Here is a 14,989-nt window from a genome sequence, read left to right as displayed (position 1 = left end):
TAGCGCTAGTAAGAGAATCTCGACATGAATGAATGTTTTTCAAAAACTGAAAATATCACAATTGAATGGAATGAACGATTTCTGAGACGATTGCAGTGATATGAAAGTTTGCTATTCGTTCAATGCGGCGGTAGCGAAATAAATGACAAGGCGTATCAGTGCTCTTTCTTTCACAAAAATCTCAAATAACAGCATCATCGCAATTTCCGAGGTACATAGATGATTTCTCCCGTAAATCTGTCAGAATCACGCCTTTTGGTCTTATAGTATCCGGAATCGTGCACCTGCTTCATGCGGTCAAGGAGGAAATGTTCAGATTTCCACTGTTGTTTTTTAGTTTTTTTCTTGTCTTCGACATGAATCTTTCTTTGGCTTGCCCTCGACTGAGATCACATTGAACGCCAGTTCTACTTCCTGTCGGTCTGGGTAGGTGATACGTTGAATTTGTCACCGTTTACACTTGGATTCATGGCGATCCGGTTTTTCACGGCATCGCCGATCAGTCGTTTCGTATCAGCAAGCGCCACGTTGTACGGGGGCGTGCGATTGCCTTCCTGGTTAGAAATGATTCAAACCTGCCGTGTTGAAAGGTACCGACGCTGAAAGAATTCACATTTTTCCGGATTTAACATCTTTTCCAGTTTTTTCTTGATGAGCTATTTGCTGTTGTGATGTGTCCTGGAGGGTGGAAACGGATAATAACCTGAATAATAATCATATTCACTTTATGCTAAATGTGTTTAGTGGAACTTACATTATTAGAAGGATTCCTGCTGGTTCGGATGATTCCTTTAGAAAGTCGGATGTAAACGATGCGATGCCGTTAAAAATTGTAAACCGTCTTGAATGTTTTGCATGAAAACCAAAACAAACATAAACAAAATGTTTTACCGTGATGCCGTTTAATCATTAAATCCAGTGCAGCCAAAAACAATATCTTTTTCACTTCGGCACATTTCGGCACACTTCATGGCACAGTGTGCACAATCAATCACTTTGAAAGTGTGCCGAGTGGCTTACCCCTTGAGCACGATCGTAATTAAAAACATCAGCAACAACTTTATTGTAATTCATCATCGTTTTCCTTTACATTTTAAATACATTTTGGTGCTTGTTTTATAGCCAATTCACCCGTCATCATCGTTATGGTTCTCGGAAATGATCTCAACTTCCACATTCACATAATTCCTCTCGGGAGGTAGGCAGAAGATGAATTTGATTCGTCGGGTAGCTGCAAGGCCATAGTTCTCTGCAGGGGATAGTTGTTTGAATACGAAATCAGATCACTGTGAAGAACCAAAGAAATCCTATATAGATAAATTTATTGCTGTATTGCGAATGGAAAAACTTACCTCACTCACGGCTCAGCAAAATCCTACCACTGAACATCAACGGATGTTTAGCTTTCCGCCCGGAAACATTTCCGGATCGGTGCAACTTCGAACAAAGCACACTCCTGACTTTTGATGACATCTTTCCAAAAACAAACTTCCTTTGTAAAAATGATGGCGGTGTTGAAAAAATATTCCACGGGTAATGTTTACGCATTAAAGTTAGTCGAGGCAAATGTATAAATTAGGTTAATTTACCCATTTTATGTTGTCATCAAAAAGCCCATTTTTTGACATCTTCATACCGATTCAAAAAATGGGTACCTTAGACACATATAATGGGTACTTCCAAATGTCCGTGTATAGATGAGCGAAAGCATGGCTGAGTCGATTTTTTTGCCCGTGCACACGCGCATATGACGTCACAGCCCTTAACGTTTCCATTGAAATCGTGACGTCATGCTCGTTTGGAGACACGTTTGACAGTTCGTTTGGAGACAGAGGATTTATCTTCGCTCATCTATATATTCCACTATCTATATCTTTACTCAATTTTGGCTTCCCGTACATGATGTTCGAGGTTGGGTGAATTAAACTCACTATTGGGTAGTTTATTTCTTCCGTGTGCGTTTAGAACGCAGCCGTGAACGTAATCCAAAGTTTTTGTTTTGTAATTTTTATTTATTTTGTTTTCAACAAACACAATCGACGAGAAAAAATATCTTGTTATTCAAAATTGGTATTTTAATCAAGTTTCATAAATAAATACAGTAATTATCCAGTTAATAATAATAACTCAAAAGCTAAAAACATGGCTGCATCAGGTAAGTCATATATTAAACCTCAACAATTTTAGTTACTGTTAATAAAATTGCAGCAGATGTACCGGTAAAGTACGACTTCAAAATACCGGAGAAAAATATCAAAAACGTAATGGACATGGCCATATGGGAAAAATCCGAAGCTTATTACGATATATTCGGCTTCATCAGCAGCATGTGCGTGGCTCTACAGGGAACGAAACAGAGTCAAACTTTGGAGTATAGCCCGGTAATTCAGAAGCTGATCGATGCGCTTAGAAGATTGGAACAGCTGGCTATCGAAACTCCTCCCGTTGATCAACCGGCTCGTTTCGGGAATGTTGCTTTTCGAAGCTGGTTCCAGAAGATGCAGAGCGAAAGCGCAACTTTGATCGAAGAAGCCATCCCAGATCAGCTGAGAGATGCTGTTCCGGAGTTGAATGTTTATTTTGCGGAATCTTTCGGGAATGCGACGAGGATCGATTATGGCACGGGACACGAACTGTCGTTCGTTATGTTTTTGATGTGTCTTTTCAAGATCGGAGCCATCGAACGGAAAGATGAGGTTGCTGTTGGATTGCGATTGTTCCATCAGTATTTGAACTTTGTCAGAAAACTGCAGGTAACCTACCGGATGGAACCGGCTGGTAGTCACGGTGTTTGGAGTTTGGACGATTTCCAGTTCGTTCCGTTTATCTGGGGAAGCGCACAGTTGGCTGTTAAGAGCCCCATCGAACCGGCCCAATTCGTCGAGGATAACATAATCGATGTTTACAGGAAGGAGTTCATGTTTGTTGGATGTATTGACTATATCCGCCAGGTTAAAACGGGCCACTTTGCGGAGCATTCGAACCAGTTGTGGAGCATCAGTGCAGTACCATCGTGGGCGAAGATCAGCACCGGTTTGATCAAGATGTATCAGAAGGAAGTCATGTCCAAGTTTCCCGTGATTCAGCATGTTTATTTCGGTTCTATTTTGACGCTGAATCCGGTGAAACCCGGTAAAATGCTGCCAAGTCCGCGTTTGGGAATATTGCCGAGAGTAAATTTGGCAACTATGGCCGGTCCACCAAAGTTTGATTCCGCCGATGGTAAGTAGATTGTTTGTAACTTTTTATTTATTGCCATTCAGTAAACAACGTATCGAATAAAATCTCTGATCTATGAGAAAAGAGCCTTTATGTGTCTTATCACCATTCCTTATTTGAATAGTATTGATAGGTATTGATGAGGCCGACCAAATTATTTCGACGACAAAAATACGACAAGCGCACAACATGTCAAACTCCTTTGTGGCAATGTGTTGAAATTAGGAAAAAGGTAACTCTAGGGAAAAATCGTTGAATGGCAAATGCAAATAGCGCTATAACATTGATTGCCAAAGTTTTTTACATATATTTCTTCAGTCTTATGGACGATTGTCCCACTTCACAGCTCATTCGAAAGATCATGACATTGTGTAGATTTTGAATTTGAGATGTTTAATAGAACACATTCTTATTGGGAAGCATTTGAACCAAAGTTGCACTTGTGGTCCAAAATTGGATTGTTTAGGGGTATCGATGTTTTTACATATTGTAATTCTGCAGGAAAAACTGAGCCGAATTCAATTTTTCAGAATTTTTGGAGCCCGGAACTATTTTTAATTTGCATTTTAAATTTATATGGGACTTAAAATTTGTTCTCATGCTGCATGGGCCAACTATCATTCTATGAATGTGAGTGTCATTCTATAGATTGAAATGGCTTATTGTTTGCTGTGAAAACATGCAAATAAAAGGTTTACAAACAAAATAAAAATATGTTGAAGGTCAGAAAAGCATGCTCCTTATATTAGACTATAAAACCCAACTTAATTTAGGGAGTGGTGATACTGCCTTTCTCGCATTTAGCCAAAACACCAACCTTGTATGGCGCTTATATAGTTCGATTCCTATTCCGATGGGCACGGCAAATGCTGGGTACAGCGTACCATTTGTACACCGCTTACCTGAAGGAATAAAATAGACCCCATCTTGCGTTCCTTAGCCTCTTACCCAGCAAATCCTATCCCTACCTCCTCGTGGTACTGGCCGGGATACGAGCAATCTTAGGGAAGATCGGGTAACCAACCCTGGTGGGAGCTATGGTCTTATGCAGACAGACAGGGAAGGGGGAGTTTGCTCATCTGCGGAGGTGCAAATCTCACTGCGCGTGACATGGTGAACTGTCAGGATCGGCTCACAACAGCGTCTGTTCTCCATGTTAGGAGCGGCTGATCATCGTTCGATTGCCAGCGAGGGACTCTAAGTGAAACTGTGCACCATGGTCCACGGGGAATAAGAAGGAATGGTCCTCCGGAAATTTAGAGGGGTTTGGTATCTGTGACACTTAGAACTTAGGAAACGCACAGCGCACTTCAGATGCGAACCTCGCTAGATGCTGTCTCAGCAAAGACTGAAAACGAACCGGCAAGTGCTCTTAGCGTTCTACACCCTTCACTACTACTAATGTATGTAAATGTGATATCGATAATAGAGCCGTCTACCACATCCCCTCTTTTCACAAGATTTATTATTTCTGAATTGAATTGATGTATTTTTAAAACTGTTTACTGACTAACTTATCTTGATGGACTGTATGGCTTCATTGGTTTGTGAATTCTTGTCGATCGTCTAATCGGAACTGAAGTTGAAGGCGAGCGTACTCTATCCAACTGCTCTTTCTGCTCATTCTGAACTGCAACTCTATCATCTTTACCATTCCATGACTGATCTGAATCGGTCTGCTCGCTATGCTGGAATTGGAGGTAATCGTTGTTTATTTATTTATTTATTTAAGGCCTACATCAACAGACTACTTATGTCCTAATGATGATAATAAAAAAAATATAAGTATACATATCGTCAAAAAAATGGACACAAACACTAAAACAGCTATCTATTGCGATGTGAAAAATTCTTTGAATCTTCGACGCAGCGTCTGACGAGGCAGGTTGAAGTCGAATATTGTAGAAACCCTGTTAAATATACGCTGTGATCCTTCAATACTACCGTTCATACTGTAGTTAGTCCGACGAAATGGCATTCTTAACATAGCGTTATTGCGAAGTGTTCTCGGCTGTACGTTAATATTAATCTGTTCCAAAATGTCACTACAATCTATTCGGCCTTGCAAAACGTCTGCAACAAGTACAGCTCGAGCGGTGTTACGGCGTTCTCTTAGCGGCTCCAGATCGATAAGCCGACAGCGGCTTTCATAACTTGGCAGGCGTAATGGATCTCTCCACGGTAGTCTACGCAGAGCAAATCGTAGGAAGCGTCGTTGCACGGACTCAATTCGTTCGGCACCGTTCGTATAATTGGGATTCCAAACGGCGGAGCAATACTCCAGTATCGACCGCACCAGTGAGCAATACAAAGACTTTAGACAGTAAATGTCAGAAAATTCTTTACCCATCCGAAAGATGAAGCCCAGGGTTTTGGAAGCCTTACCTACAACGTATGAGATATGCATTTTGTACGTCAGCTGGGAATCCAAAATTACGCCCAAGTCTTTGACATGACTCAGACGTTCTATGCTGGTATTCAAAAGCGTGTAGTCGAATCTAACGGGATTTTAATCCGAGAAAAGTGATCATCGAGCATTTTGCCGGATTGACTATCATACGGTTGACGTTACACCAATTGGCAAACGATTCTAACTGACGTTGAAGGAAATAGCAATCTTCGATGGATTGGATTTGCAAGAACATTTTCAGGTCATCAGCATACGATAGGCGGGGAACTTCGAGTACAAAATTCACGTCATTGAAATATAGTAGGAAGACTAACGGACCCAAATGACTTCCTTGGGGTATTCCCGATGTAGCCACGAAGGAATCAGACCTGCAGTCGCCGATAGCAACCGTTAGTTGGCGGCCGGATAGATATGATCGGAACCATTCCAATAGAGTGCCATTTACTCCTAACTTGTCTAATTTGGCGATAGCGATGCAGTGGTTTAACTTATCAAAAGCAGCTGACAGATCTGTGTAGATGACATCTGTTTGAGCTCTTTTCGTCATGCTGTTCGTGATGAAAGATGTAAGGCACAATAAATTAGTACTAGTGGAGCGACCGGCTATGAATCCATGCTGAGTTTCAGACAGATACTGCTTGCTGTGGGAAAGCAGAGGATCCATCACAACGAGTTCGAACAGTTTTGATATTGCACTCAGCGAAGTTATTCCTCGATAATTGTCCACGTCACGTTTGTTCCCTTTCTTGTGCACAGGAAACATTTGTGCAATCTTCCAACATGAAGGAAAGATGCCACTGGATAAGGAAAGCCGAAACAGGAGGAGCAACGGATACTGCAAACTGGAAATGTGTCTTTTCAGGAAATTGGATGGAATACCATCGGGACCAGGTTTGATCGATGACTTTAGTTTTGATGCAGCAGAGGAGATCATTTCTTCGCTGATGTCGATAACACCTAGTACATGGCCATATAGGGAACATTGTCTGCTGCGTGATGTACTTCGTTGTCGGTAAGCTGTTCATCGGTAAAACGTCAGCAAACTTTAACGAAAACAGTCTGCAGATCTCCTGCAGTGATGATACAGTTTCGCCCTTAAATGTCATAGAGGAAGGTAGGCCAGATTCCCCGCGTTGCTTGTTGACATGATTCCAAAACAGTTTAGGATGCGTTTTGAGATTGGTTTGGATCTTACTTTGATATCGGGAATAGCATATACGACTGACCCGTTTATAGGCGTTGTTGAGTCTGACGTAGTGATCCTTTAAGGAAAACGTGCGGTATTTAGTGTATTTCCTTAAGGCGGCTCTCTTGGCAGTTTTAAGTTCTCTTAATTCCCGAGTGTACCAGGACGGATGAGAGCTATTCTTGTGTACTTTTTTGGGAACATGTCGGTCAATAACGTATGCCAAGATATGCGAGAAAGTCGACGCAGCATTTTCGACATTATCGGCAAGTATAGCGTCCCAAGGCATATCAGATAGTACGTCGACAATGCTTTGATGATCGGCCTTCTGAAAGTTGTATGATACGGAAGCGGGAAATACATTGAACTCGTTGGCCAGGCTCACCGGATGTTGCTAACATCCTCTTCACCGGGTGAAGTAGGTAGTAGCTTCAGATGGGATGTGTTCCGATCATAAATCCGACCAGTCTTCTTTGACTGAATAGTAACGTTGGTTCCGTTTCTTTCAATTACTACAAATTCCTCATTTACGAAATTAGTAGAAAGCTTGTTTGTCGGCAACACATTCTTCATAAGGACAGTATCACCAATGGATATTTCGCAAACTTTAGCATGTCGTCTCCTATCCTCCCTCTCTTTTCCTAGCGTTTTCATTACGTGGTCCTTATCCCTGAAATCTGTGCTTGGAGGTGTTGATTCCAGGTCTTCTAGCTGTGGAAGCTTTGTTCGTAGTTTTCTATTTTGCAGTAGTTCACACGGTGGTTTTCCAGTGACTGTGTGTGGCGTCGTATTGTACAATTGTAAATAGTGGTCTAACTCTGATTTCCAGTTGCCGTAGAGAGCATTCGCAATCTTCATCCTCTTTAATAGAGATCGGTTCTGGCGCTCTACTTCACCATTGGCCTGTGGCCAATACGGTGAAGTGTGGTTTAAATGAACCCCATAGGTTTTGCAGAAATCCTAAAACTCAGTGGAGACGAACTGTTTCGCGTTATCTAACGTGATAGTTCTAGGTGGACCCCAAACGCGAAAGATTCGTCTGAGCCTACTTATTGTTTCTTGAGCGGTGATCCTATTCATTATCTCTATCTCCATATAACGACTGTAGTAGTCGATGACAACCAAGATATATTCTCCAGTTGGCATGGGTCCCAGAAAATCGATGGCAATGTCTATCCAAGGCTTCTCGGGGAGAGGACGACGCCGCATCGGCTCCGGTGGATCCGCCACTTGTACCAGTCTGCAGCCTTCGCAAGTTTCACAAATCTTCACAACATCATGGTCGATACCCGGCCACCAACATCTTTCCCGTAGTCTTCGTTTCATCATGGACTGTCCAGGGTGACCCTCATGAGAAAGCTGGCACATTCTTTGACGTAAGGCAACTGGAATGACCAACTTTGTACCTCGCATGACAAGGTTGTTCACATACGACAGCTCATGGCGGAATATGCTATATTGCTTCATATCATTATGATCCCACCTATCGTTGAGGATACAATCTTTTAGCTTAATCATTTCTGGATCTATATCGGTTGCCTGGATAACCACCGATATGTCAAGAGCTGCACACTCTTGAATCGCTCTGACGATTGTTTCCGTCTCCGTATCGAATGAATCATAGCAGTAACCATTACTTAAAGTGGCTACAGATACTGCCACAATTCTACGAATGAACACTTCGGATTCATCATTCCATTGGTTGTCACTAACATGAGACGCAAGTCTGGATAGAACATCAGCAATATTGGTGGATCCTTTTCTGTACACTACCTGTAATATACATACAATTTTTCTGTGATCGATATAATTATCTGTACTAAACAAAACGACACCTCCTACCTTGAATTTAAATGCTTGGACCCGTAATAACCATCTCTCTATTCTTGCTGTTGGTCGAGAAGATACAGAGAACAAAGTCTCTAACGGGCGGTGATCTGTTTCTAACTCGAATGTGATACCCATCAAGTAGATTTTAAATTTTTCCACAGCCCATACTATACCGAGAGCCTCTTTCTCGATGGGAGAATATGTTTTTTCTGTTTCTGATAGACTTTTGGAAGCTTATCACCCTAGGAACACTGCCTTTGAATTGGATTAGAACTGCCCCCAATCCAACACCTGAAGCGTCTGTAACAACCAGCGTTCTGTCCTTTGGATCATAGTATCCCAAATTATGCACCGATCCTATCGCTTTCTTAAGTTGCTCAAATGATTTTTGATGGAGTTCCTTCCATTCAAATGGCGAATCTTGCTTGATGAGACATCTCAATGGATAATTCACAGTGGCTAAGTCTGGAATAAATCTGGACACGTAAGTCACAAGACCCAAGAAACTGCGGAGTTCCTCCTTTGTCTTCGGTGCTCTAAACTGTAGGATTGACTCAATCTTCTCGTTAGCTGGTAAAACTCCTTCGGATGAGAGATTGTGGCCCAGAAAAACCGTTGTGGATTGCTTGAACTTGCATTTGTGGTCGTTTAATTTTAGCTCATACTGTTTCAAAACGCTCAAAGTTTTCTTGACGGCTGTGTCATGTTCTTCTTCTGTAGCGCCGAAGATCATTATGTCGTCGATGAAGACAACTGTATTTTCGCAGCCAGATAAAATGCTTTCCATTAAATTCTGGAACAGTTCGGGCGCACAGTTAACTCCGAAGAATAGTCTTTTATACTGGAATAGACCCCAATTTGTGATGAATGTTGTTACATCACGACAGTCTTCCGTCAACTCAACCTGATGGAAAGCCTGCATGATGTCCAAAGTTGTAAAGAATCGGGCGTTTCGAAGTTTTGGGAGGAAATCTTCAATGATAGGAAGTGGATGATTTAGCCTTTGAATAGCTTGATTAGCCCTACGCATATCCACACATAGCCTCAATTCACCGTTTTCTTTTAGTATTGGTACTAGAGGAGAAACCCAGGAGGTTGGGCTTCTAACTTGCTCGATGATGTCCATCTCCAAGAGCTCGTCCAGTTTCGATTTAACCTTCTGCAAAAGTGGGATTGGACATCGTCGCAATGGTTGTAGGGGAAGGGGGGGCAATATGCCCTAGCTAAGCAAACACTGCTCTATTGTCTTATTTGTAACGCTATTCATGGGTATTTTTACATTATGCATCAGTTAAACAAGATAGCTAGTTGATGCCATTCAAAAATTGTCAAAAATCTCAATCATATTGATAATATTCACATTTCAAAAAAGTGGTGATATTTTGTTGCCGGAAAACTCATGAGGCAAAACGCCTTTCAGCCAGGGTTGCCATTATGCCAGATATATCTGGCACTGCCAGACTTTTTGGCAGCAAAAAGAGAAAAAGAGAAACCACCCAAAATGCCAGACTTTTCAAATTTCAGACAGATTTTTTTAAAATTATGATCTGCATGAACATGTTCAAACATTTCTAACGAGTCATTCAGTTATTATTTTCATATTCATTCAATAACTGAAATCTGACTCGCTTCCAAAAACTCATTTTTGAATCAATTTTATCTTTTATAAATGAAGTGAAAGTTCTGGATTGCAGTTTGGTCATGCTGGTTTCCAGAAATCGGGTTTGAAGTCTTTCAAGGCTAATTTTTGGCATAATTTCTTGAGCTTCGAGTTCTGGAAATGCTTAAAACATTCTGTAACAATGATCTCAATCAAAGATGTTAACGATCATTCAGTAATTTGCGTTCGATCATTTGGTAGTTTATCAATAACACATTCCAGAAACTGAATTTCAAAATATGTAGTATGGTGGACTTCTAGTGCGAAGGTTTTTCTACAACTTTGCCTAATGGTTCGTTATTAGAATTCAACTAATAACGGAGTTAGAGCGCTAGTTGCAGTGACTCAAACTAAATGATTGGAATTTTGTTATCATTTAATCTAAGCTACTGAAACTATAGCTATAACTCCGTTACTAGTGGAATTCAAACAACGAACCATTAGGCAGAGTTGTAGAAAAACCTTCGCACTAGAAGTCCACCATACACATTATTTTGAAATTCAGCTTCTGGAATGTGTTATTAACAAACTACTAAATGATCGAACGCAAATTACTGAATGATCGTTAACATCCTTGATCTCAATAAATGTAACCATTGTCTAATTCCATGACTTATCAGATTTCCTGGTTATTCGTCAATTTGGCATCCTTCTGGAAGAACCGGAACATCATTAAACTTCTTTCGATGGACATTATAGGGATTCGGGGCATACGTGTAAGTGAACAGTTCATAAAACTCATCCGTCTCTGAATAGCGAATGATTGACGTGGTCCATTCTCATTAATCTGAGTGGCCACCAAAATTCCTCCGGAAAATTCGGAACCTCCGTAAAAGTGGTCAATTCACGATACTCATAGCGCAATTTTGTTCAAATCTTTTCAATTTCATATTCTGAGTAACAAATGCTGGTCTTAACCCCTTTTCATGGACTTGTTACGCTCCGGAAAATCAAAATCCTCTGCTACATATTATGGACATTCTTAAAAATTATGATGGCACTTTTAAAAAATAATCATTTATTAACTATGCTTATCAAAATTCTTTTTGGAATACCAAATACGAGTACCATAGACCATTTTTTATTTGAGCTCCGTTTGTTTGTTAATCGATCAATTTAAAAATGGTTTGAGTGTTATTTAGTGTCATTTAGTGTTACTTAGAAATTCAAAATAAAAGCGAATCCCGTTATTTTGAATGAAGTCAAGTTTCACCAATAAGGAAACTGTTCCAATCTCCATCTCACTGAACATATATTAATCTCATCGCGAAACAAAGAATTATGGCACCAATTTTGTTGCTTCTTTCTCTAAACATGCGTGAAAAAAACACAAAAATAAGAAACAAATCAAAGAATGGAAAGGCATTCTTTTGTTATTAATGGGATGAAGATCGAAGCCATGAGATGAAGTCCAGTAGACGTTCCCCTAATTATTTATATTCTTTTTATAATTTTCAGATATTTTAGAGCCTGAATTGTTTAAAATTGTATGATTTCTAAGAATCTAATTTTTACATATATTGAATTGTTTAAACGAATACCTTAGGCGGAAAAAAATATTCTTTTTAAGAATAAATTTTGATGAACATAGAGCAAAAGCAAAAAGAAGGGCAAAACAGAACTTTCTAATATTGGTAAAAATAATTAGAATAGATGACATTTATAGTTAAAATTTCTTAATTGAAAAATAAATAAAAATTAATATCAGAAATTTAAAAAGATTAAAAAAAGACTTAAAAAATGATAAAGACGAATTTCTTCGCCAGATTTTGCCAGATTTTTAAATTGTAGCATGCCAGACTTTTCCCAAAAAGTAGTGGCAACCCTGCTTTCAGCTGGCGGCTCCTAGGGAACAAAGTACCACGCGTCGGCGAATCAGCTTTCTAGTATGGATAGTCCGTGGAGACGCAAGTACTTTGTAGGTTATTGCCACTAGGGCATTTTGCCTCGCCAAAATGTTAGATGTTTCTTCAAAATATGGAAATTTTCGGTTTTTCCGACCTTCCCATGCACTATTTTGAAACTTTCTTCGCCTATCCTACATAATTTTAGATTTAGTTTTGTTACGGACATATTAATGACGGTAAATATGAGGGAAACCACAAAAGGCGTTTTGCATCGGGGGGGCGTTTTGGGGCCTCTTCCCCTATAATTGGCGGCACACTCCTGTCTACCGGAAGAGTTATTTTTATTCCTTTAATTTTAGGGAACGCTTTTCTTGAACTCTCTACTCTACTTATTGACTCGTGAGCACTTGGTAGTCCAATTCTTAAAACGCCTAGTTGCTGCGCAGTGATTTTTCCTAACAAAGGCTGTTGTCCCTTTTCGATCACATAGAAAGATGTTTCAATTTTCAACACCTTTTCATTGTCATTGATCTCAAGCACTGCATCGAACGCTGTCACGAGTTTTAATGGAATTTTTCCATATGCGAGAAACTGTTTAGAATTATCCGTCCGTAAATTCGAAATTTGAACATCACGTAGTTTCATTAGGTTCCATGTAGTGTCATCTATCAAATTGTGCTTAGATCCTGAATCAATTAACATTACAACGTCTACACCTCCAATACGGCAAGTAATAAGTTCCTCGTCAGTCCCTCCCACGTTATATACCGGGAGTGTTTCCTTCTCTGTGGGTGCCTGAGGCAACTCATGTTCTTCAACATTGAATACGTTTCTGAACCGCTTGTTTTCGTGTGCATAACCATGAGAATTGGAAATGGGGGCCTTTCGTTTGTGATCATAAGGAACCTAAATGAATATAAATGATTTTTTCCAGGATTATTACCAGTGAACCTAACCTAACCTAATTCTATATGAAGTTAACCTATAGTTGCCTACCTGATTAGTCGCATGTTTGGAACTGGATTTGCAAACGGACTGGAAATGACCAGTCTTTTGACATTTCAAACAAGTTTTGTTCAGAGCCGGGCATTGTTCCTTCCGAATGTGCAGCTTATAGCCACAACGCATACAGCGTACATTTGGTTTTACCTCCCTTTTTGCATTGTCATAAAGTCGGTAAACGGAATCATTAGCAGGTTTAGCTGTCATTCTAGATGCTTGGTATCGGATTGATTGATAAGCGTTCACAATTTTCATTGTATCGTCTAGTGTCAATTGTTCTCTTTCCAGGAGTTTTGTCTCAATTCGTCATTGGCGTACTGGACAATTTTGTCAATTATTGCGATGTGGCGGCTCGCGATTTCAGATTTGCCAAATGTGCATTTCTCGGCTTTTTGTTGAATTTTCAATGCAAATTTCTCAATTGGTTCATCAACTTCTGGTTTCATGTTCCAAAACAAAAACCGCTCAAAACTGTCATGATGTTTTGGCGAAAAATGTCTTGTCAGTTTATCTTTTGCTGCTAAATACACATCAACGCATGGATCTTCTTCATCAGTTTCGGGTAATTCATAGAAAGCGTTTTGAAGCTCTAACCCACCCATAGCGAGAAGTTGAACTTTTTTGTTGGCTGCATCAATGATATTGGCTGCAGCCATGATACTTTCAAACCATCGGATCCATGATACCCAGGAACTACGAACTTCGGATGGGGGAAGATGTTTGTACCTGAAGTGTGGCAGGTTGTATGAGGCGGGGCTGAAGAAGGAGACATTTTGCTGCACTATCTGAGGATTTTCAGCATCAGGGATACCGTCGAGATTATTGACAGACATTGCCAGACGAACTGTACTGCGGTAACCTAATCGAGTATGAACAAACACATTTGTTTTTATTTATTTTCTTTCATTAAAAAGTTTCAAAACGTCTGGGAAGGATAATCAATTAAGCTTCTTTTGTTATCAAGCTCATACATTAGAAGTACATTTGAAATAGAACATCAATAAATAATTATAAGCATCATATATTAGGCACAATAAAATAACTGTGAACTGTGATATCATAAATATACAACCAATAAACTTCTTAAATCATATTGCCTCATAGAGAATAACACCAGCATGTTAGTTGTTGTAGAGACTAGCCGTAATTTAATCGGCATCTCTTTCTCTTCACTGATAGATTAGAATATCATCAAAATCGCATCATTGGAGAGCGAACATCTCGTAATTCCATAAGCCGTAATTTAATCGGCGCCTATTATCGCATTGTTCGCTTCTATATCTTTTTATTCTTGACCCACAAATGCTGTAATTGAATCAGCAACTCATTGAGAAAACCGCTGTAATTGAATCAGCGACTCATTTTCTCTATACAAAAAAAATACCATTCTCAGATTTTTTTTGTCTTTTTATTATTATTTTCAACCGCCGTAATTGAATCGGCCACATTTTTTTTAGAAACTTGCTTGTCAAAGAACAGTCCACCTGTTTTCTTTTCGAGTCTTTCCTCTCTATCCATGAATTGAAACAAAAGCGTACATACCCGAGGAGCCGCTCTGTCCTGCGCCTCCCAAAAATCCATTTGTCGGTATAACCGCCGAGAGACATCCCTTATTCCAGTCTCAATCGTTATTCTAAAGCAGACCCCACACCAGGCATATATTGACAATACTTTTTTCGTCAAACTTTTCTTCAATACTTTCAATGATTAGCCGGCATGGCCGTAGCTGAAGAAAAACTCAATTTTTTCTTGAACTAATACGAATCAAATAGCGGTATAACGCAGAAAACACGCACACACTCAACCGTCATCGACTTCTGTTGGCAAACTGCGGG

General features: G+C 39.9%; 1 protein-coding gene across 2 annotated transcripts; it reads left to right on the top strand.

Annotated features, from left to right (window-relative positions):
• Positions 1-1,974: 1,974 nt before the first annotated feature.
• LOC134216689 (serine/threonine-protein phosphatase 2A activator) lies at positions 1,975-3,303 on the top strand. Of its 2 annotated transcripts, none has more exons than XM_062695530.1 (2): positions 1,975-2,155; positions 2,212-3,303. In XM_062695530.1, exons 1-2 carry the CDS (start codon positions 2,143-2,145, stop codon positions 3,228-3,230), a joined length of 1,032 nt encoding a protein of 343 aa, XP_062551514.1. In that variant the 5' UTR covers positions 1,975-2,142; the 3' UTR covers positions 3,231-3,303. The 2 variants fall into 2 exon arrangements, with proteins under 2 accessions (XP_062551514.1, XP_062551513.1); XM_062695529.1 differs by having other exon boundaries at positions 1,976-2,155; positions 2,209-3,303.
• The last annotated feature ends 11,686 nt before the right edge of the window (positions 3,304-14,989 follow it).

Source organism: Armigeres subalbatus, chromosome 2, assembly GCF_024139115.2.
Source record: "Armigeres subalbatus isolate Guangzhou_Male chromosome 2, GZ_Asu_2, whole genome shotgun sequence".
Lineage (NCBI taxonomy): Eukaryota > Metazoa > Arthropoda > Insecta > Diptera > Culicidae > Armigeres > Armigeres subalbatus.
This window is presented reverse-complemented; position numbering and strand designations above follow the sequence as displayed.